This window comes from Sinohyriopsis cumingii, chromosome 9 (assembly GCF_028554795.1).
Source record: "Sinohyriopsis cumingii isolate HCF-2022 chromosome 9, ASM2855479v2, whole genome shotgun sequence".
NCBI lineage: Eukaryota > Metazoa > Mollusca > Bivalvia > Unionida > Unionidae > Sinohyriopsis > Sinohyriopsis cumingii.
This window is the reverse complement of record NC_142969.1, coordinates 100,288,797-100,315,019: the sequence shown is the minus strand read 5'-3', so window position 1 is coordinate 100,315,019 and position 26,223 is coordinate 100,288,797. Positions and strand designations below refer to the sequence as shown.

Here is a 26,223-nt window from a genome sequence, read left to right as displayed (position 1 = left end):
TATAATGAGCTTATAGTTAAGGAATTTTAATATATTTTTAAGATATAACTGACTTTATCCTTTGGGAATTTCAAGATATAATGAGCTTATAGTTAAGGAATTTTAAGATATTTTAAAGATATAATTGAACTTCTACTTTGGGAATTTCAAGATCTAATATAATACTTATTTCAGTCAAAAATATCTCAACAATATCTCTTAGATTGTTAATAAACTTTTATCTGAAGAAGAATTTAAAAACAAGATCAATGATCCCCACTAGCTGTGAAACAATACACCTGTGCTGTATATCGATGTGATTCATTATACACAGCCTATGATACGATACATTATTGACATACATATTAACTTGGTGGCCTTTCCATCTGTCAGTGATAGTTGGTGTCCTTTTATGTGGTTTACTTGTTGCATTTCCAGCATACATATTACAGACAGACAGACTGACAGACATATACATAGCATCTATGTATACGCCATTCTCATCCTTGACAAGATAACAAAACTACTTTCAGACAGACTACCTGTTAGCTGTCAGTGATTTGTAATCTACATTTTAGGCCAATATCGCTGCTCAATCCCAACGGACACAGGCCTTACTTTAGCTACCAGAGGTGTGTTGATCGAAGTATATTTCTTAATTTCAGTTTTTTCATTCTTATTTATTCTAGACCTCTGATGTCAATGACATGTAGGTTGCAAGAGTTGTGTAGTCATGTGACTAGGAATGCAAATGGACAGATCCAGGTAAAATTTCAGCAACGATGTACTTTCGTCACGTCTGTCAGCGAATTAAAGACATAACAAATGCTATGATTGTAATTTCTGAGAAAATAAATCATATTCCCATTGATTTCATGAAGGTATATTTTGATGAAAGGTTGTTCAAGTTTGCTGGGCCAGCTAGTAAGCGGCTACCCCATGTGGCCCTACACCTCAACATAACTGTCCAAACATCAAAAATAGGGTGGCAAGGGTCAGAGGAAACTCAGACAACCAGTAAACCTACACATACTTGCACACAGTAATAATTATGGTTTGTCCAATTCTTTGATTCCAAAACACCGAATTTCTTTTAGCCACAATAACCACAAACACTAGCTTGCATCATTAAATATCTTTATCTTTCTTTCTCTTCATTGCTGCCACCATTTTTCACCTATTAACAGTCATATATATTCTGGTTTCTGCTCATCAGGAAAATCACAGTGAAATGCATTTCATACTCTAGTGACCTTGAAACCTGCCTATTAGTGGGAAAGGAAAATCACATTGAAATGCATTTCATACTCTAGTGACCTTGAAACCTGCCTATCAGTGGAAAAGGAAAATTATAGTGAAATGCATTTCATACTCTAGTGACCCTGAAACCTGCCTCGTCAGTGGGAAAGGAAAATCACAGTGAAATGCATTTCATACTCTAGTGACCCTGAAACCTGCCTCATCAGTGGGAAAGGAAAATCATAGTGAAATGCATTTCATACAATAGTGACCTTGAAACCTGCCTCATCAGTGGGAAAGGAAAATCAGTGAAATGCATTTCATACTCTAGTGACCTTGAAACATGCCTCATCGGAACAAACAAGTCATTACCCTTATTTCTATACCAACCTGACTCTTGAAAAGACTTCTTTAAAGAAACTGTGCAGACGCCTGGGGCGGACATCACACTGTCTTGTGGCACCACTCACTAATGTCCTGATTACTCGTGCAAGGATAACACGATCTATGTTCACACCATCTAAGAACAGCTTACAATACATACCAATCAAGTCTGAAATATAAAGACAGATGTCCCAAGAAGAAGACAATGCATTAGTTCTAAGTTAACCATGACAGGACATTCTTTACACAGAATATGATGATTCATAAAAAAATACACTACTCCTTTATTATAATGCTGTCCATGGAGCCATGAAGTAGGCTGTCATGTAGTCATATACCTAACATAAAGTTAGGTACTTCATCAGCATGAAGGAACAATGCAACTGTCCATTAGAATTCAGAAGATAAAATATTACTGATATTTCCTCTGTGAAAACCCTAATGCACCTGCTCAGGAGGGGTAAATGTTACATTTTCTGCAATAATATGCTGGCTGCTGGCCAAGTTATATGCCAACACAGTTGGTTTTTCAGTAGGCAAACATAGCAATGTGTCAATCATCCTGTACTACATTTTGTATAACTGATGATACAGAATGTATTAATTAACAGCAATTTAATGCCAAATGTTGTTTTCACGATCAATACCTAACCATGACCATAATCTTGATATTACATGAAATTAAACAAGACAGAGCTAAATCATGCGTTCTGCCAAAATATGTTAGCAGATAGAAAGATTTATCAAAGATGTCATATACAGTGGTCCCCCTCTTATACAGCCACCCCTTCTGCACTGGGAAAGTGGCCTTATAAGACGGGTGGTCTTTCCAGAGGGGGACCAACCTTTTTGTGAGAAGCATATGTAATGCATGTAATAAGAAAGCTACATACTTCAAAGCACTTAATATCTTTATTTAAAAGTAACATTACTTATTAAAAGGTTCTTCTTGCTATAATAATAGACTTATTTCAACTGAATATATGTTAATAGTTCTTATTCTTGGCATATGTGTGATATGCGAGCGGGTATTGTTGTCATGCACACTGCAGAACCATTGAACGTCATTTAAAGCTTGGTACATATATAATTCTCTTTCCATTTGCTCCATTTTCCAACTGCAGCTCAATAATCTCCTTATCGGTTATGAAATTGTTTATTAGAGTCTTTTCAACATAAAATTGTTCAGCAAGTCCCTCCTCCCCACCTCACCTAATGTCACTGAGTAGAATAACCGACCTTCTTCTAAAATAATACGTCTCCGTTTACATGATGACATGTTAATGTTTGGTAATGACTTATTTGGATATTGTTAACTGTATGTGATTTAATTATGCAGACAAAACTTTTGTCGAGTGGACGAAATGCCTTCATCATAAAGGAAGTAATAAATGTGCTGTCACATGATTTTTCGGTCCCTGTTTTGTTCAAGGTTAATTTCTCTGTGTGTGTGTGTGTGTGTGTGTGTTAAATTACAACCAGTTGTAATCATCAAAGAGAAGAACTTGACAGATGTGTGAAGCCCAAAACTCTATCATGACATTGTCCAGGCCATTTCCTTACTGTTACATGTACTTTAGTCATCACTTCTTTCAGTAACTGAAACTTGACATTGGGAGACATGTATCAATGATAATCTGATTACTTACCTTACATCATGATATGAATTAAATACTGGTTCTGGTTACTTTCAAGAACAAAAAGGTGGCTGTTCATGAGGGAACATTTTACATTTTTGCACTAATATGCTGGCCACTGGTCGCGTTAGAGGGGTGGTTGTTCTTGAGGGATACTTTTGAATACAAACTCGTCAGTGCCAAGGGATTCTGGCTGTAAGAGGCGGGTGGCTGCTGGTCAGGGGGGCTGTTCAAGAGGGGGACTACTGTATAGGTATTTCTATTTACAAAATGTACAGGGAAGAAAAAGTAATAAGTTTTGCTTCAAAAATGAAAGTGTGAAAATTGGATGGATGGATGGATGGGTGCGTGGGTGGGTGGATGGATGGATAACAAATGGACAAAACGTTTAAAATAATAAAAATGAGATTGAAACTTAAAGGAGACCAGAAACCAATGGAAATATAGAATAATAATAAAAGTACTATAGCAGAAAACCTTATTTTGAAGTATCATCTGTGACTGTAATGCCAATATTAAAATATTGGCCTATCTTCTAGGAGCTGAATTTCCGTGACCTCGTATGCAAAATTTCCGCGCCTATTCGGTTACTTTTGGGATGTGACGTCACAGTAGCGACTCCAGCAGCCCAAGTGGGAGTTGCCAGAGTAAAAGTCAATACTGTTTTGCATTGCTTACGGGTGTAATAGAACATTAAGAAAAGCCTGTGGACAACATTTTTTTTTCTTTTCCGAAAGATAAAGGCATAATGAAAGAATGGATACATTATTACAAACGAGTCAATTTCAAAGCAACACCATACAGCACTCTGTGCTCGTTAAATTTCTCAAAGGACTGTTACAAGAGGGATTCTGAAAAAATGGCAGCTCAAGGATACGCAAATGCTAGGCTTAGACTAAAAGTTGGCGCTGTTCCAGACATAACGTTGAATATTTTAAATCCTGGGAAAAAAGCTAAACGTGCGAGTGACGAAAAGAGGCAGAAGGCTGAGTAAGTGACCACAAAATGCAACAATCAATTCACAGATCTTTTATCTACACCAGCAGTGCTAAAAATAAATGATAGCCCGACACCCTGGGCCCCTCTGGTTTTAGTTCTGGCCCATCCTGTATTCAAAGTGAGGTGCCTGTCAGGCTTGTCGAAACAAAAATTGTTTGCCTGAGGAAACTTTGATCGCGCTGGTGAAATGAGTAAATGTATTTTCAAGATGTTGACATACATGCCTTAACACAGCACAATCTAAATCAAATCACTACTGTCCAAGGTGAAATTTAGATTTGATTTTAATCAAATGGAGGCTTTGCCAAAAATAATATTCTAAACCTGTCGTGTTTCGGGAAAACAAAATTTTCAGTAATCTTATAAAAATTACAAATTTAAAAAAAAAAATCATTGTATACATGTAGTTTGTATAAACGGTAATCTGCAATGATTGGAACTGATATAAAACTATTCCTTGGGCAGTTTAAATAGCAGCGATTAAAAGAAAAGAGGTCAAAGTTTCACATTAAATGGCTGACAATAGAAACGGGGGGGGGAGACACTATTGACCCAACCACCAACCCCTTGCCCCAATGTGCGAGCGCCCATGGGACGTACCTTTTCTCCATGTGATATGCCTTATTATTCCCACAGGACAAGCCCATTTTGCATATTCTGGTCAGCTCTGGCTAAATTGCAAAATAGCTGAAGTTTTAATTTAAGTATGCAAACAATAAAGCGGGTGTGACTAATGAACATACTCCTTATCCCTGCATTCATCTTGTGAAAAGGACTGCCTTTCGGACATACTTTAAAGAAACCATGTTCGACAGTGTGTGTATGTGTAAGCACCAGCAATTGATTGCCAAATAAACGATGCCTATTTTGTTGTTACTTACGATGCCATGGACTTCAGGTTTAAGTCTTAATGCATGTAACACTGTTTGCTGAATAAAATATTTATTCAGAATTAGTTCTTTAGGACCACATATACTGCATGGCATATTTTGTTTTATTCCTTGTAATTTAATCATGGTAATTAAACTTTACATATACGGTAGAGGAATGTCAGGTGTTAACTGGCCGAGTTTCTTTGGCGGAAATTTTGTTTGCAGAGAAAATTTCACAGTGATCATTCATTTAAGCTAACTGGTGACAATTTTATTCTTTTAATTTTTTTATAATATAGTACTGTTGTAGTCGTTTAAAAACATCTGAAATTTATTTGAATAATGTTTAATTTTCACGTTCTATTTACTGAAGAAGAAAAAAAGAAAAAAACTTGTGTGATATTATTTCGTCTAGTGCCGGATTTAGATGTGTGTGCGTGTGATTTGAATTTTTAACGTAGCTTTAACAATTTTTCAGTCATATCACTACGATGTCTGCAGTGTGGAAGTTTAGATTGTGGATTGCATACATTATATCTATTTATAAATGGTTTGGGGTTGGGTTTTTTCCTTCTGACAAATGAAAATTGACAGACATAATGTAATAATCGGGACTTCGCTGCAAAAAATTTAGAGATATTACGAGATCGGGATGTAGATGAGGAAATACCCCCAAAATCGGAGGTTTTTCTCCCGGCTTGAGAGTTGACAGGTATGAACTGTCCAGGCTTTTGGAATTTCAGTCAGGGCTTGAGTTTATTTAAGTCACCAGCCCGGGGCCTGGACCTAAAAAATTTCTTTTAGCACTGACCAGTACAGCACATAAACTATTATATCAGACTGCAGATTCAAGTTTTGAATGTGCAACCCAAATTGGTCTCCTTCCATCTGCCTCACTTGCCAATGTTTATGTTTGTATTCGAGGACTGGCTAGTATTGCATCACGGTACCACGTGATCGGTTGTCTCATCAAAACTCGGAAAAACTCGACAATTTACGGAATCGTGGTATCTTCCATGCAATAAAATCACTACCCGCTTATGATATTTAATTTATAAACATGACAGTCGAATTAAAATCTGTAGAGAATTAAATACGTACAAGGAAAATTTTGATTTCTAGTCTCCTTTAAAGATTTACTGACCAACAGGTCTCAGTGACCTGCACTTCTGGTCAAGGTATGTGCAGAAATCTTTTTTTTCTTCTTACGAGTCTTACCATGACCAGAACATCTAGTTTTTACAAACCAGAATCAATAGGAATACCTGCATATCATTATCAATCTACCAACGAATGGCACGCAAGTATGTGAAAGGGTTGCTGAGCTCTGCAGGCTACTGTATGTGTAAATAGATGGACAAACAGAAAAGGAGACTTTACTATATGACTTGTGCATCTCAATGTGGAGCCCTAATTAATGAGTTTGATGTGTTAAACAGGAAAGTCCTACTCACTGTGCCAGGTGTCTGAGGGCATGTCCACCCAATATTTGTGAGTGGTCAGGAGGTTTTTCAGGAGAACATTACTGTAGTCCAGACCATAAGCACTGCAGGTGTAGGGATCCTTCAGTATCTCTATGACATGGCTTAACACTGTGGAACTCTTCAGCCTTGGACCACCTGAATATATACATTAAGTACAAACTTTGAATCACAATAGTCCAGACCATAAACACTCTGTATCTCAACACTATGGAATTCTTTAGTCTTGGACCACCTGAACACATGTATATACATGAAATACAAACTCAGCAAATACATAGTCCAGACCATAAACACTGTATCTCAGCACTATGGAACTCTTTAGTCTTGGACCACCTGAATACATGTATATATATGAAATACAAACTTAGCAAATACATAGTCCAGACCATAAGCACTGTATCTCAGCACTATGGAACTCTTTAGTCTTGGACCACCTGAATACATGTATATACATGAAATACAAACTTAGCAAATACATAGTCCAGACCATAAACACTCTGTATCTCAACACTATGGAACTCTTCTGCCTTGGACCACCTGAATACATACATGATATACATGCGGAACATTACTGAAGTCCAGACCATAAACACTGCAGGTGTAGGGACCCTTCTGTATATTGACAATGAAATTATAGTCTTTGACTAATGCAATACATGATGGACTAGAATTTATTTATTTTTGCTATTTGAATTTCTTTGTGACAGAGGAAAAACTACATCTGCAAACTCATTTCCCTAGTACCTTTTAACCTTTGTAAAACTTCTGAAGACCAAATACCTCACTAAACCAAAATATCTTGAAACTCAAACACTTTTTGGTCCAGAATTTACCCTTCTCTAATGTTAATAAAACATTTAGTCAGAAACCAAACGTTTCATCCCAGACTTCATTTTTAACTGAAATGAAGCTTATAAAACCAAACTTACTAGTACTCAAAACATGGCCAGGTAGCTACCAGATGTCAGTTACAAAGATGGCCAATGGACAAGAAGTAACCTAGGGACACCCTTGAAGTAAAACAAAACCTGTCACCCACAGTGTTAACAATAAGCTTATCAGCAACTTTAACACTATCATGACTCTTGCAAAGTTTGTTCTTTGTAATATAGTCAACTCTTGCAAATTGTAAGATAGTGCCAGTCGCTGTGCAAATTGAAAGAGACATGTTTATCAGCTGATCATTAACACCTAATTAATATTCAAACAACTGGCTTTTGACTGGCTTAAAAGTAGCTCATGCTTTTACCATTGAGATTTGTTCCTGACAAAGGTCAACTAAATATACTGACAAAAACTACATGCAATTCATTTTCTTCTTGACAAAAAAAAGTCTAATTAGACCTGTCCAAATATATATCCTGTTACATTAAAAAAAAATTTAAATCAGAAATAAAAGACAATAAACATTTCAAGGACTTGCAGTTAAATTTGTATGAGAAACAACCATTATATTTTGAGGGAGTGGTCTGTATAATGTGACACAAATACAAAAATATACAGTCCACAAAAACAATAAAAGTCTTCAGAAGAGACATAATAAACATATAACAGATTTACAAAGGGGCAAAGTAATGGATTTAAGGGACATAGCAACAGATTTAAGGGGCATAATAACAGATTTAAGGGGAATAGTAACAAATTTAAAGGGAATAGAAATATATTTAAGGGGAATAGTAACATTTAAAAAGGGATATACCAAGATTTAAGGGATGTAGTTAAAGATTTAAGATGGGTTATAGTAAGAGATTTAACGAAATAGTAACATTTAAGAATGGACATAGATTTAAGAAGGGATATAGTAACAGATTTAAGAGACATGATAACAGATTGAGCAAGGGACACAGTAACAGATTTAAATAGGACACAAACTAATTTAAGGGAGGCATAGCAACAGATATAAGTGACCTAGATTAAAGAAGGGATATTTTAAAAGATTTACGGGACATGGTAACAGATTTAAGATTAGACATGACATATTTTAGTTACATGTAATAACAAAGAAATATTCCATATTTTGGTAAGGAAAATGCAACCAATGCAAAAAGCATGAGCTTAAAATTTCAGCACACAGTTTACTCACATTCTGCAAGTATGTTAGTGTTAAATTCAAGTCTTATACATGCATGATTCTGGGGTTAACATAATATCTTTATAATGCCCAATTCTGTGTTGTAATAGAATGTTTTTATAATGCATATATACATGGGATGTAATGGAACCTCTTTATAATGCATGATTCTTGGCTGTAATGATACATCTTTTACTAATATAAATAGACCTTTTCTGTAACAGAAGTTATTTTACTAATATAAATAGACCTTCTGTAGCAGAAGTTATTTTACTAATAAAAATAGACCTTTTCTACAGAAGTTATTTTACTAATATAAATAGACCTTTTCTGTAACAGAAGTTATTTTACTAATATAAATAGACCTTTTCTGCAACAGAAGTTATTTTACTAATATAAATAGACTTTCTCTAACAGCAGTTATTTTACTAATATAAATAGACCTTTTCTGTATCATAAGTTATTTTACACACTAGGAATGAAAAACTGCTCAATATTAACTCTTGCCCAACTGCCAGACACAATAATGCTTGCCCAACTGCCAGACATGTAAAGGTCAGGACAAGTGAAGGTTAAAGAGGTCAGTCCAGGCAAGTAATTTTATAGGCTTATATATTCTGACCTTACATCATTGTAACAGTAAATCTGCAAGACAAGCATTGTAATAGGCTTACTGGATCAGGAAAATCTGTTGCCAACTTTGGACATGGATGAAATCAATATGGTTGCTGTTCGGTAGTTGCAGTCTTGCTTCCATGTCAAAGATGGTAGATTCTGATTACATTATGTATGGATGGGGTAGTCATATTTACAATAAAGGTCATTTTGGCTCTGTGTGGAAATACTGAGGTATTAATAACAATGGGTTAAATTTGCTGAATTTGAAAAGTGAGTTTTTACAGAAGAATACCACATGCTATCATGTGCTGCTATTCAAATGCCCTGAGACGGATGCCCATTCAGCAAGAAGAATACCACATGCTATCATGTGCTGCTATTCAAGTGCCCTGAGACGGATGCCCATTCAGTAAGAAGAATACCACATGCTATCATGTGCTGCTATTCAAGTGCCCTGAGACGGAGGCCCATTCAGAAAGAAGAATACCACATGCTATCATGTGCTGCTATTCAAGTGCCCTGAGATAAATGCCCATTCAGTAAGAAGAATACCATATGGTGTCATGTGCTGCTATTCAAGTGCCCTGAGACAGATGCCCATTCAGAAAGAATACCACATGCTATCATGTGCTGCTATTCAAGTGCCCTGAGATGGATGCCCATTCAGTAAGAAATTTTAGTTCCACAAGATCAAGCTTAAACTAATGACAAAGTTTGTTCATTAATGAGCTGTCATGTACAAAGTCTTTTCTTACTTTTGGGGGATACCATACCTGCCACATTCCCAGACAGTGTTGGGACATTTTTGAAACTCAAAAAGTATTTTGAGGTTTCAAGGGGTGGGTGGGTTAGTTCACATGATCCTGAAAAATGCCATCATCCAATTGAGAATAAGATATCTTTTCATATAAAAATTTTTTGGAAAGTCAAATCTAAATAAAAAATATAACCTGTTTTTTTCTTCTTCAAGCATTTCATACACTTACAAAGGAAGAAGTAGTTTGTAGACTTAGCATATATCATCACCTTACAGACTTGTACAAACACTCACATAATTGCAACGATACTTCAAGATTCAAGAAAACCATACATCAAGTTTCTGTCTTTCAAATCTGTTGGATGGCAAAACAGATGCCTAATTAGATGAAGTCTTTGCTACTCTCAACAGTTCAGTAGGGAATTCAAAGGTAATGAATGTGTCATTAGTGTTCATCTTTGCACTCATAATAGACTGGATAGTTTTTCAAAATTCCCTGCTGGATTCTCCGAGCAAATCCCAGTCAGAACCGAGTTGTTCTTGACGACCATAATGCTAGCATTATTGAACTGTATCCTAAGCAGTTTGACAAGGATATATGCTTGTCTCTAAAGAAAAATGAATATACGACTGACAGCAGTCATCAAAGGACTTAGAACTAGCTACTGTCTACCAATTAAGTAATAAGTGAAATGGCGGTTGCTTTTATCTGACTTTTTTGCCTGTAAACTGTTATATAAGCTGTCCCAAGGATAGCTTATCCCAAGACTGTTTAACATTGATACATGCAACATGTTCCAGGAATATATATTTTTTGTCTTTCTTAAAAGAAACTGAAAATCAAGTCTTTTGAAACACAACCCTGTCAGAGAGGTTGAGAGTAAAATTTTATCATGATTTTTGCTTGACATATCATATTATGGCAGCTGAGAGATACACTGTACCACAAAGAGGATGAGAGTAAGAACTGGAAAATCTTGAATGAGACCAACCATTTAATTTTCTGAAGGTAGTGGTGACAGAGGTGCCTTCAAGACATTCCTCCATGGCCTAGAAAGAACTCCCAAAAGCATGAAACTCTTCTCGTATTGTAAATTTATTTCTTGCTCTAGTAAACTAATTCTCCCTTTTTCGCTCGCAACAATTACAATGTAAAGGAAATTAACAAGAAAAGAAACTACCTAATCACTCTTTTGACAGCAGCAGGAAACGTGACTTTGCAATCCATTAACTCATTTTCTGCGCTTTGTTTTCTTAGTTCCAATAGAGCTATTTGATGTAATTTATTTCTTTGTTTTCCTTAAAATGTTTCAAAAGGATGAAGTTACAAAATTGTAGTAATAAAAAAGGTCTTTCATAATAAAATTTTGTAGTTTAAATTGTTGATCAATTCTTGTTATTGAATATGTAATGCATATGAACTTTAAAAGAAAAGAAATGTAGCGGTACCAGGATTGTAACACTTACAAATCTCAGGAAGCATCTTGTAAGATCATAGTCTAACATTGATACAACTAATGTTATAGTCTAATATTGATACAACTAATGTCATAGTCTTGTACTGATACAACTAATGTCATAGTCTAATATTGATACAACTAATATCATAGTCTTGTACTGATACAACTAATGTCATAGTCTTGTACTGATACAACTAATGTCATAGTCTTGTACTGATACAACTAATGTCATAGTCTTGTACTGATACAACTAATGCCATAGTCTAATACTGATACAACTAATGTCATAGTCTAATATTGATACAACTAATGTCATAGTCTAATATTGATACAACTAATGTCATAGTCTTGTACTGATACAACTAATGTCATAGTCTTGTACTGATACAACTAATGTCATAGTCTAATATTGATACAACTAATGTCACAGTCTTGTACTGATACAACTAATGTCATAGTCTTGTACTGATACAACTAATATCATAGTCTAGTACTGATACATCTAATGTCATAGTCTAATATTGATACCACTAATGTCATAGTCTAGTAGTGATACAACTAATGTCATAGTCTTGTACTGATACAACTAATGTCATAGTCTAGTACTGATACAACTAATGTCAGTCTAATATTGATACCACTAATGTCATAGTCTAGTAGTGACACAACTAATGGTATAGTCTAGTATTGATACAACTAATGTCATAGTCTACTATTGATACAACTAATGTCATAGTCTAGTACTGATATAATTAAAGTCAAAGTCTAACACTGACACAATTTATGTCATAGTCTAGTACTGATATAACTAATACCATATTCCAACATAGCTGCCAATCCCAGAGTAAAACAAATACTGACTGCATATGACAAAAATACTGACTTTCAGGAACAAATACTGATTTTTTAAACTTTTATGCATACGTAACTATTTACAACAACTACTATCATTAAAGTAGGACTGTAACTTACTTACCATATATACTTGCATATAAGCCAAATAATTTAGGAAAATATAATGGCCAAGAAGAGAGGGGTCAGCTTATCCGCAGGCCAATGTCTAAACTTGACAGTTTTTAGGTCTTTTAATTGACTACTGTAATGGCTGTAAATCTTAGGACATGACACAATAATTTTTTCCGTGTCCTAAGACATAGCCATGTAAAAAAAGGTACTTTCAATGACATGACAATTATTAAAATGTTATAATGTACTATGATTGAGTTTGTTATTATTTTGCATGTCCATATTTTCTGAGTTCTCCAACACAAAGTTAAATAAAGGTAAATACAGACTTCATAATTCACGGGCTGACCAAGCTGAACTATAATATAATGTACAGTACTTACACAGTGCAAAGCATGCATAGCATCACTTAAATCCTTATTTACTCCCAAACATTATATGCAGGTTTTGCTTTATTCATCATTTTGACCAAACTGCATTCTTCCAGATAACATTTCAGCTAGTCCTTAATAGCTGTTTCAATTACGTTGAATCATGCACTCACGAGTTAAACATTTTCAATGAAATAAGTGATCCTACAAATTGAGGTAACATTTTTTTAAAGGTATGCACATTTAATTTACATGTTCACGAAGAGTGGTAATAATAATAAAGTCAAAATATAGATCAAATACGATCAACATCAGTCAATTTTAGTTTTGTGTTTAAGCTGAACAAACATCATAACTTTCCACACAGTGGAAAGCTTGTTGATTTGGCATCTCCTATGTTGATAGTCAGCAAATTAGTCTTTCATTCTGCAAGAGCAGTACAGGCCAGCTAATCATTAAAACCCTGAAACTGGCTCGTGTTAAGAGGGAATTTTGACCAGCAACTATACCAATACATTCATGTGTAATTGCCTTTTATTCCATAATATTAGCAAGATTACCGTAGTTTTGTAAAATGGGGTGTAAGGCATACCTATGAACTTTTCAAATTGTTAAAGCCTTGTTTTCACTAAATATTGACTGATCTTCCTGGTCCAATATGCATAAAATTCGCAAAAAGACTCGCCATTTCTCCCTGTGACGTGCCCTAGTTTCTCCCAAAACGTGCCCTATTTTCATATTCTTGTCAGTTGTGGTCAAAATAATAATAATAATAATAATAATGAGGTCTTTGTATAGCGCCTAATCTTTAGAAACTCTAAGCGTTTTACAACATTAGACAACACCTATCAAATAAAAAAAAACATATATAATGATCTGATTACAAACACAAACACCATGAAATTAGAAAACAGAGAAAAAAACCATACTGAGAATATTTAAGGTAGGAAACATTATTAGGTCTTTAAGGTTGTTCTTGCAGTTGAAATAAGTGAGTTTTGAGAACACACACACACAATGGCTAAACAAAGACGTGGAGGAAACATGCTTCATTAGTAACATATTATACAATAAAAACAACACAATAAAAGGGTTGGCTTCCCCGTGAAGACGAATAGCGCGATTGATTGACCGGGTCCATCATAGCATAAATGGGTTGACTGGCGAATATCATGTGATGGCGGTTTGTTCAAATGGAAGTTGTAGCAGTGAAGCACGACAGCTGAGAAAAAGTCTAATTGTTCTCATTTCCAAAACAAGGAGATGCAGAAGCACATACGAACTGAACAGCCAATACTTAATGAACACAAAAATGTAGACGAAGACAGGCAACAATCACAAATATCATGAAAACAGCACAAAAAACGAAACAGCTGCATCAAGCCGGTTAAGCGATAGCAGCCATCTTGCACAAGAGCTAAAGATTAGTCTTAAATAAACAAGCAAGAAAGCCAGCGCGACTAATCAAAAGTTATTTCTTATTCATGCAACTATTTTGTGAAAATGACTGGCCCTCTGTCATAATTCAAAAAGCCACGTTCTACACTATTGAGTGTTATGCTAACACCAGCAACTGATTGGCAAATAAAGGATTCCCAATTTTGTTGAGCTAAAGGTACCAAAATAGCCACCCTCATGGCACCATACATGTGGCAACTGTTTTCCCCTCTTTGTATACCCGACCTTATTCCCTTATTATCAACTCATAAAGGATTTAGTACTGTTTATTATAAAACACGTATTCTGAATTAGTTATTTTGAGGACACATTTGTGTGTGGTATGTATATTCATTCCTTCTTTTAATTTAACGATGGTAATTAACAATCGTATATACTATATAAAAATACCAGGTGTTCACTCGTGTAAGTTTCTTTCATGGGAATGGCACTATAGCATATGGAGTTACGGCATTCGTAATGATCGTTCTTGGGATTGAAATTAATTGCGGACAATTTTACTGTTGTGGTTTACTTTTTTGTTCTGGTTTATTTGTTTTATTTTAGTATTATTGTAGAGGTAATAAAAATCATTAATTTACACGAATAATGTTTAAACCTTCTATTTAGTGAAGAAGCAAATTCTTTAGAGCAAAGTAATTATTTTTTCACAAAAATAATTCACAGGTAATACAATAGAACATGTAGGACTTTTCTTGTTTAGAAGAAATGAAAATCGAAGACATAATATAATAATCGGGAGTTCTCTGCAAAAATCGGAATTATGCAGAAACAATAAGAAAACAGAAATTTAAATAAATTACTTTTCAAATAAGTTTATACCATTTTTAATAATCATGCACGCCAACCTCAAGATAAGTATACATGTATTTTTTTAAAATACAAGTTTGCCTAAATAAATGCATTTAGAACTTACCTTGTGCATCTTGAGATGTCTCGAAGTTGTAGGTCAGCTTATACGTGGGTCATGCAATGTTCAGTTTGGGGGTCGGCTTCTATGCGAACGGGCTTTTACGTGAGTATATACAGTGATTATTTAATGTCAAAGATGCATTTGTTGCACTCTTGCACCGTGTGAATGGGCACCCCGTTCAATTTAGCTGCCCATTCAAAAGGTGCAACAGTGTAACACATACTCAGACACAGACTGTTTATAGGAGCCTTTCCACACCTTGTGTTTTTTTCAAATCACTTGATTCATTGATGATCTGTATTCTGTGATTTTAAAAAAATACTGAAATGTTTTTATTCTAGCACACAAGTAATCATTTGCAAATGTATTGTATGGAGAAAGTGTGCAAAATAAATCACAGCTACACTAGCAACTGCGAGAGGAAGGTTAATTTCTAAAAGAAATTTTGAGAAATGAACAGCCAATCGAATTACATCAAGATTCTTGCTGGTATACATACATGTTAAGTTCAGTCTGTGTTGTTGATACTTAAGCAGCAAGGTGTATTTTATTAGCTTTTTCATGCTTTTCATGTCATGGGTGCTATATGCCAATAACAAAATCATAATTACACAATTGCAAAATGCAAACTTTTCTTCTTTACTTGATGGTTTCACAAATCTAAATATGATGGCATAGTTGTCTTTCCAGTTCTGTTTTCTTTTCCTTGCTGGAGAAAATTCATACACATACAAAATCTCTGAATAGAACTGGGTCCCTGTTCTAAACAGATAAATGCAAGGAAAGTTTTTATTTAATATTTTTTATTAAAACAGACTTTTAACAAGAAAAACGTACACCTGTATTTGGGTCCAAAATACTGGAATACATGAAAAATGGGACATCTGACAGCTATGGTCCAGTACCAATATAACTATTGTCATGGTCTAATACTGATATAATTAAGGTCATGGTCTAACACTGATATAACTAAGGTCACGGTCTAACACTGATATAAACAAAGGTCACAGTCTAATACTGATATTGATTGATTGATTGATTGTTTATTTAACGGCGCATGAGCACTTTTAGGCTATTTAGCGCCAAACGAAGTGTTATTTGTATAATCTTTTAAAACTTATAAAAGGTCCTATATCGACCAGTGATATAAAAGAACAAATGGTTGAAATTAAAAACAGTAAGATGGCTAATACTGATATAACTAAGGTCATGGTCTAATGCTGATATAAACAAGGTCACAGTCTAATACTGATATAAATAATGTGAATCTAATACTGATACAACTAATGTCATAGTCTAATACCGATATAAATAATGTGAATCTAATACTGATGTAAATAATGTCATGGTCTATACTGAAATAACTAATGTCATAGTCTAATACCAATATAAATAATGTGAATCTAATACTGATATAACTAAGGTCATAGTGTAATACTGATATAACTAATGCCAGTCTGATACTGATATAATAATGCGAGTCTAATACTGATATAACTAAGGTCATAGTCTAATACTGATATAATTAATCATGCATAGTCTAATACTGATATAATTAATCATGCATAGTATAATACTGATATAACTAAGGTCACAGTCTAATACTGATGTAAATAATGCCATAGTCTAATACTGATATAAATAATGCGAGTCTAATACTGATATAACTAAGGTCATAGTCTAATTAATCATGCATAGTCTAAAACTGATATAACTAATCATGCATAGTATAATACTGATATAACTAATGTGAGTCTAATACTGATATAACTAAGGTCATAGTCTAATACTGATATAACTAAGGTCACAGTCGAATACTGATATAAATAATGTCAATCTAATACTGACATAACCAAGGTCACAGTCTAATACTGATTTAACTAAGGTCATAGTTTAGTACTGGTATAAATAATATCGTGGTCTAATACTGATATAACCAAGGTCACAGTCTAATTCTGATATAACTAAGGTCATAGTCTAATACTGATTAATTAAGGTCACAGTCGAACACTGATATAAATAATGTGAATCTAATACTGATATAACCAAGGTCATAGTCTAATACTGATTTAACTAAGGTCATAATTTAATACTGATATAAATAATATCATGGTCTAATACTGATATAACCAAGGTCACAGTCTAATACTGATATAACTAAGGTCATAGTCTAATACTGATTAACTAAGGTCATAGTCTAATACCGATATAAATAATGTGAATCTAATACTGATACAACTAAGGTCATAGTCTAATACTGATAAACTAATGCCATAATCTAATAGTGATATAAATAAAGTGAGTCTAATACTTATATAACTAAGGTCATAGTGTAATACTGATGTAAATACAGTAAAACCTGTTATGAAAGACCATTCCTTTTGCCAACAAAAAGCAGTCTGTCAAGACAGGTGGTCTCTCATAGCAGGTTTGTACAAAAAGACCAGTTTCCAAGGTCCAGTTTCAGAACAATTTGGAGAAAAATAACCACAATCACTGAATATATATTCTATTTTTTATTAATAGTTCTTGCTAAAATATTGTATGCATTCATCTAAAAACAAAATTATATAGCAATAAAGATACACTTCTTTCATTAAACGTGAAATCACATGTACATCTGAAGATCACATTTTATCATACGAAATCATTTCTGAATTACTCGTTTTCCCTTGTAACAACTTAAATTTGTTTTACCGACATCTAAACTGCTTTTTTGCGAGTGGTCTGCTCTTTTTCAAGTCTTTTATTTACAATAATTATTTTCTCAAGCCTTAAAATTTTTCTCTTTCTCGCTGGAGGTCCATCCATTGTTATTAAGGTTCTAGGTTTATTTGTGCTCAATTTTAAGATCGAACGTAAATACAGTCTTGACTGGGCTGTGGGAAAAAATGACAACTATATTTGTGCATTGCATGTCTAACAATTAATGAAATAAAAAGAAACAATTATCTCATCCAGAAACAGAACCATTTACTCAAAGACAAAAGTCGGCTTCATTCAGAGATGACATACAGGGATTAACCCTATGAGCAAAGTGTGTAACCCGGTCACACCAACTTGAATAGACAGCAGCTTTGTGATTGGGATGTAATCACTTAACATTGGGGAGAAGTACAACAAACATGACAAGTCTTGAACACTATCAATCGAATCCCGCAAACAATTCTCTCTTGTTGGTTTAATAGACAATGACCTTATTCCCCCTGGCAATATGAATTAATTCTAAAGACAAACAATATATGTGACCACTACGTTAACTATGGCACTACAGCAGCAATTTGTGACATGTACATTAGCCTGGTTCGCAAACTGCAGCATTTGTCACCAGTAGCAACAATCCTTTTTTTAAAAATATTCCTTTTCTGCTTGTTTTGATTCTAACAATCATTACTAATCAAGCAGTCATTGTAACAATTGATTACACATAGGTCAGTGGTGTCTAGTCTGTTCTCGCGATACAGTCATTGATTGGGATACTGGGTCCTACCATAAGATTGTCAAACATGCTAAGTGCAGGAGTAATTAGTCTGGTCCCCTGCTGTTTATGCTCCCTGCATTGCTCACCCATATGCAAATAGCGGAGAATGCAGATAGCATACGAAGCAGGGAACCAGACTAAGAAATAATCTACATATACTTTAGTCTGGTTTATGACAGAAACTATAAAACACTATAGGCATAGCTAAAGAAATTTTTAAAAAATTTATAACGGTATGAGCTGTCGTTTTTACAGGGATTAAATAAAGGTCGGTGTAGTTTATCCTCATTTTTGCAATGCGTTCGTTCATAGCAGTGTCGAAATGCACATTTTGCCAAGACATTGCGGTCGCTGGTCACATTCAGCAGGGGGTCGCTCATAACAGAGTCTTTATATAAAAATAAAATCGATCCGTGCATTACAACTGTGGCCAGAAATGACAGGTGTGAAAAATGCTTGCCAGCAGTATACCAGGGTTTTCCTGGGTTCTTCCTCCACCAGATATCCTGGCCACCATACACAGCCTATCACGTGCTAAAAAAGCCAACAAGTCCACAACAAAAACCAAAGCACATTTAAATTTAGATTAATCCAAAGGTTGCACTCTGCAAAATCCTTTAAAGAATATTCTGTAATTTTACCAGGTCAATATTATAATCTGTTAGGACTGTTGGCTGGATGCAAGTAATGATCCTCACAGAAATCTTCACAACTCTTGTTTGATTCATAAACAATAACAAAGTTATGTAAATGCCTGTACTTTCAGTCCTAATGACATTACAGGCCTTTCAGCTCCACTCAATAACTAACAACCAATGCAACTTGCAATACATGTGTACTAGACTGAAGAGCTCCAATCCATGAGTCGCGAACTTGGCTGTAAGGATCAAAGAGCACCCAGGGCTTTATAACAGTGGCATTTCTTGATTGAGGCTTCATACCGTATGTAACCGAAAAATTGTACAAATCTGTAGTGTAATGAGAGAAGACCCTAACCGATAGCTTTTATAATACAGCTGTAATTGATAATATTATACACATGTTAGGTAGCTTGCAACCACATATTTATGACTAAATAGAACAGAGTTAATTTGCCAATGAAATGCTGTGCTCGCATAAAACACACTGACAAACTGGCTTTCTTGTTTGTTAACTTGAAACTAACCTTTAGCTATTATGCAGTCTGGCAACAGCTGACCAGAACATGAAAAGAGGGCCTGTCTTGGGGGAAAATAAGGCGTGTCACAGGGAAAAATGGTGAATCCTTTGAGAATTTCATGTGTATTGGACCCAGAAGATTGGTCAAGTTTTAGTGACAAGGCTTAAAAAATGCCATGATAAACCTCCCAATTCTTTTCCTACAATAACATAATTATTCTTCATGTATAATAACTAGTATTTTACCATCGTAATTAAAACAGGCTGGCCGTAGTGAGTTCTATGAAAAATAGATACTATTTATAGTTGGATAGCAGATTGTGACAACAATTTTCAACCTCTAAAGCATTTTTGGTTGTCCAGGCAATCTAAGTAAATTCAAGAATTATTTTTTCATATTTTGTATGATCACTGTTGGTTCCTTTTAACTAAACAATAAATAAGTGAATAATGTTATATGTTATATTGTATATAAAGATAATTTGTGATTAACTGAAACACTATAGAAATACTGCCTAAATGCTATAAGATACTGAAATGTATGGACATGTTAAAATTAGAATTTCATTTATAAACCTTGGATCCAGAAATACTACACTAAGGATAAAACTGATATGTCAACAATAATGTAAATAACTATACACATAAATTGAATCATTACATTTTATGGAAAAGTATACATTTAAATTTATTTTCAGCATATTCTCTTCCACCTTTTAGCCCCATTTGGTTGCTATAGTAACTATGAACATGCAAAATTTCACACTCAGACATTTTTCGTGTTAGCATTGGCATGCACAATATTATGCATCCCCTTGGTACAATTTCATCCCAGTCTGACCATAAATACTAATTTTGAAGCAATATGCCGTATATGGATTCGGCTAGAAAAAAAATCTATATTGATCTAAAATGACTCAGCATGCACAGATGGAGCAGTTAGAAACAAATCAGCATAGATAACAAGGTCATACAAAAACACTAATAGGATATGTTTTGCTGTACCAGCTGCAATTTAGGTGCGACCAACATACATGTGAAAATGGGTTAAACAACAAATGGTATTTTCATTTGGATTTTCGTCACCAAAAGAGAAAATAAATGAGTTCATAAAAGAGAGGATGAGGTAAAGAATCCACAAAGGAAGAGTATGAGAGTGTCAGAAAGTGAAAAGAGCTTTACCAAAGTGGAATGAACAGTTTAGACAACTGCAATATGATTCACAAGAAAGGGTGAATGTTTTGAATGCCATCCAAAATTGACATGGATAATGCTCGTAACAACAGCAACTTTAGTTCCAATTTTATGTATGGAGCATGTGTATTTACACTCAATTCAATCAAACTGTATTAGTTAAACATTTTGTATGAATCCTCACACTAAAAATATATCCCTCAATGCCTGAAACAAAAAACAAATGTTTAATGTTCTTACACTTGGAAGAATGAATCATCCCCATCAAGCTCAGCAGCTGTTGACTAATAATGGATGTCAATACACAGCTGGTATTCAAGGCAATGTAACTATATATTCCTGGCATTTTAGACATTGCAACTAATCCTGGATGTCCATACAATGTTTGGTATTTTATGCACTGTAACTAATACGGTGTGTCCATACACTGCTGGTATTTTAGGCGTTGTAACTAATCCTGGACATTCATTCGTTGTTGGCATTTTATAATTGTAACTAATGGAGGATGTCCATACACTTTTTTTAATTTTATATTTTGTAATTAATCCTGGATGTCTTCACACTGCTGGTATTATAGACACTGCAACTAATCCTGAATGTCTTTACACTGCTGGTATTATAGACACTGTAACTAATCCTGAACTGAAATACATGTAGGTCTGGCGAGTCATAAAAATGAATGTCAAGCCTGGAAAAACTGTACTTATTTCACACTAATGCTCTGTTTTTATATTGCAGACAACATGGAGAAGGCATTTCTTGATTTTCTGCCTAAATCAGAAGAACATTTTAATCCCATTTTCATTTCATGCATGTAACATTTCTTAGTACATGACAATAATTTTTAATGAAATTTTCATGCAATAACATTGGAAGTTTTTTGTTTCTCTCTTTCACAGAAGTATACATACGTTTGTCTGCAACTCTGACAACAAGCTTGAACAGTGCACTAATCTCATGTCTTTTTTTCTCCCTGTTCAACTGAGTAGTAGACGATTGACTTTCTCGCGCTTTCTGCAATGCCTGTGTTTCCACATCTATATAGGCACAGACAGCCTACACAAAAGTAAGAAAAACTGTACTCTTTAAGAATGCAAAGGCAAGTTACAAGTCTTGAACAAAATAACACTCTACAACCCACCAAAAACTGGATTTTAGATCAACATCATGTTTAATTAGGCCTAACTAGGCAGCATAAAATGATTTTGGGTGAAAATCCCATATCAATTTGACACTCTGTTCAGGAGCAGCCAATACAATATTTTCAACATGGCAGCCTGACTGAACATCAGATCAGCACCATTTCAATATGAGACCAACTATACATTATAAGAGGTCTTTTGGCTGATACAACTTTTGTTCAGGAGCAACAGAAACAAGATTTTCAAGATGGCTGAAATGGTGGCCATATAGAATTTAAGGGTGGCACGATTTTCATACTGGAGCAACTAGATATCACGAGGAGTCTTTTAGTGAAAACCTCATGTTGAAAAGACCATTAGTTCAGAAAGTTTAATGACAAGAGGATTTTCAAGATGGCTACTGTAGTGATAATACTGGAGTGGCACCATTTTCATTAGGACTACCTAGACTTTCGATGAATGTGTGTGTAAACTTTAATGACAATCCTCCATGTAGTTTAGGAATAGTGATAACAATCTTTTACTATGATATGGAAAGACAATGGACAACAGGCCATCCCATAAGCTCCACAGGTCCATAACGGGAACGGCTAAAAATGTATTATTACAATTTGGTTGTGTGTTGATGCATGTGGACATGTGTTTTAATGTAATGTGCCTGAAACTGCTGCCCAGCTGTCATCACCTAACAGCCAAATGCAGTTTTGTAGAAATTTCTTCTAATAATGTTGACTGCACATTATGAAAACAATGTTTCAAGATTTGCCTATTCGTACAGTATCTTCGTCAGAATTAGTTCTGCGTGCACAAGAGAATCATTTGCTGAATATTAAAAGGCTTCAGTGCCAAGATGCTATCAAAGCTGGTCATATTCTGTGAAGCAGTCTTTCAGGATAAATTTGCTCTTGCTATTTTTATTAATAGCTGCCAAAACCTGATGGCAGATCAGCATTTTTTGGAATACATTTGACAGACAGACCAGCAAGCTAGTACATTTTGGTAGAATAATTTTTTTTTAATAGCAGCAATATTTAAGGGTGGTTCAAACTGTGTGTACCAACTTTAAAGATCATCACATCAGGATAGGTTCATGCCAGAATGCTTTCTTCAAACATTTGGTTAAATTCTACCATGCAGTTTATGGGAAAATGTTTAAATTTCTATTTTAATAAAAGTAAGGGTAGACATAAATGATTGCTGATTGGCTTTGTAAAAGAGGTTTCTGCCAGGATAATTCAGTCAAATTTGGTAACATTCCACCACATTGTTTTTGAGAAGTTGTTTAATGGACTGCTGATTTTCTGTAAATTCAGCCAAATTTAATGGCAGATTAGTAACATTTGTATACACCTAAAAGCCCTGTATGGCAAGATGCTGAAAATTTTCGTTAAATTCATCAAGTTGGTAAGAAGAAATCTCTTAACAAGATTTTCAAGATGGACATCAGAGCCATCATGTTGGAAGTTGGATCAGCACCACTTGCATTCAGCACCAACCAGATAGCACACCAACACTTTCAGTAAAAGCCAATGTTTACATGACCATCTGCTCAGAAGCAGATGGCTACCACTGCAGATATTTTAGATGGCAGATTAGCACCTTTTTCTCTTACAACTAGACATTATAAGAAGACTTTTAACAACAGTTCCATGCAGTTACAGCATTCTGTTTAAGAGAAAACAAGCCAAGATTTTCAAGATGTCTGCTGTAGGAGAAATACTCAATGTCCAAAGATCACCATTTTAATTTAAAATTTTCAGGTTTTACGTCAGAACACCATCTTCATTTAGCACCAACTCATGATATTATTACAAGATATTTTGGTGAATGCCCCCATGTCTAGATGACCATCTATTCATAAGGACTGGTGACAATACTTTAGCAATGGATGTCATGGAAGCAATTCTGGAACTAAGGTTGGCACCATTTTCATTTATGATGACCATACATAGTAAAAAGTCTTTTGCTAGAAACCTTATATAAATCCGACCATTCAAGTTTCAATAAGATTTTCAACATAGCCATGCTTGTCATACTGGAGTGTAAATTGGTGTAATTTTCATTTAGGACTAACTAGACACTGCACGTGTTTTGTAGGTTTCAAGCCCACTCCTCACCACATGACATGCTATACATAGTCACTAGTATATATGGTAGTGAAAGGACACAGGAAGACACCAAAAAGCACCACCAATCCGTGGGAAGCTACTGGTAATCTTTCTCATGTGCCAATGTTAGCCAGAGCCTACAGCCAAACCTATGCCGACAGAAGTGACATGTGTAATTGGTAAAGGCAAACATCTTAGAACACTCAGCTAACTGGGATATAGTGTGTGTGTGTGATTTGGATTTTTAACGTAGCTTTAACAATTTTTCAGTCATATCGCTATGGTGTCTGCAGTGTGGCAGTTTATAGTTATGTCTAGCACTGGGGCATCATGCAGCAGACATGTAGCATGATGTCCCACCCATTCACATTATCCTGATACCAGACCGACCAGTCCTAACTCTAACCTCTTAATGGTGAGTGCCAAGTGAGGCAGCTGTTAGTACCATTTATGTAAGTCCTTGGTATGACTCAGCCGGGGATTAAACCCACGACCTCCCGCATCTAAGGTGGATGCTCTAACCACTAGGCCACCAGAGCGGTCCTGGGACATAGTAACAAGTCTGGTACAAAAGCTCCTGTCAATATGACTTTCCATTTAGCAGGAACAAGATCTGTAAGATGGATACTGTGATAGCCATAATGTAAGTCATATTGGCACCATATTCATTTAGAATCAACTAGACATCATACAAAGTCTTTTAGTGACCATCTATCCAGAAGGAGTAGTACTTTCAAGATGACAACAATGATCGTCATATTGGAGATCAAATCAGCATCATTTTAATTTAAGATCAACTAGATATCATTAAGCTGTTTCAGGTCAAAATCCCATATTAATATTACCATCCATTCTTGAGTAGCAATAAAAATATTTTTAGCTTGTGGCAACCATATTAGATGTCTGCATAGCATCATTTTTTATTAAGACCCCTGGCATGTCTAAAGTTCTATTGGAATCCAAGTAGTCGAGTAGGAATAGCACATTTGTGCTAACAGACATATGTACAGACTACAAATGATGGGCAAGAGGCAAACCCAAAAGCGCATCTGGTATATGGCCAACAGAGATATAATTTACAGGAGTTCCATGAAAGTTTTTGATGCAATGGCTATTTTACTCCCTGATTTTGAACTAATTAAGTTTCTGCAAATTTCAAGAGAGTATTTTATGAACATGGAACATAACAATGTACAATAACAGACTGTGTCTTCTTTATGACAACTTTTATCATACATTTCAGTTATGCATGGAACTTACGGAATTTGTTCTGATCAGGTTGATTTTACTAACTAAACTGTAACTGTAACTGACCCAAATAAAACTACACTTATACCAGAAGAAATACACTGACAAATCTGGATTAATTGTCTAAAATTAAAGTGTTTTGATATTTGGACTGGATCTTTAAAAAATCTTAGTGTATTTTCAGTAAATTTATTTGTATAAAATACATGATAAATACTACAGTTGCTGTATATATTGGGATACCATATCTGTTGGGACACCATCAATTAATTTTTAAAGTAATTTTTTTGCACACTGTACATTCTGGGACATGTCTCTTTTATTGAGTTGTAAGTTGTGGTCGACCGTGTAAATCATTCGAAAAGTACATGTCAGAAAATGCAACCAAACTTAAAAAAATGTCAACTATGTCCTTGAGATAAAACATTTCAATCCATTGCAGAATCGTCTTATTAACCACAAATTCTCCTGCAAAAATTTTCATTGGAGACAACACATCTACTAAAGCAGAAACTGCAAGGACTAAAGTAAGATTTTATGAAAATCTGTACCAATCGTGCAAATTCTCAAACTTTTAAACCCCTTCTTATTGACAGTCTGTCTTGGAATGAGATCCAAGTATACCTGTGTTTCATCCAAGTCAATGATCATATTTGTTGGCAAAATCATCTTTTCTTCTGGCCT

General features: G+C 34.8%; 1 protein-coding gene across 1 annotated transcript in view; it reads right to left on the bottom strand.

The window, feature by feature from the left end:
• The window catches only part of LOC149792343 (serine-protein kinase ATM-like), a 360,810-nt gene that overhangs the window by 265,663 nt on the left and 68,924 nt on the right, over positions 1-26,223 (bottom strand). The window contains exons 4-6 of the mRNA XM_089970917.1: positions 21,953-22,097; positions 6,565-6,729; positions 1,609-1,771 (exon numbers count right to left, since the gene is read on the bottom strand). Of these exons, the coding sequence (XP_089827043.1) occupies positions 1,609-1,771; positions 6,565-6,729; positions 21,953-22,097 (473 nt within the window). The remainder of the gene's footprint in view (positions 1-1,608; positions 1,772-6,564; positions 6,730-21,952; positions 22,098-26,223) is intronic.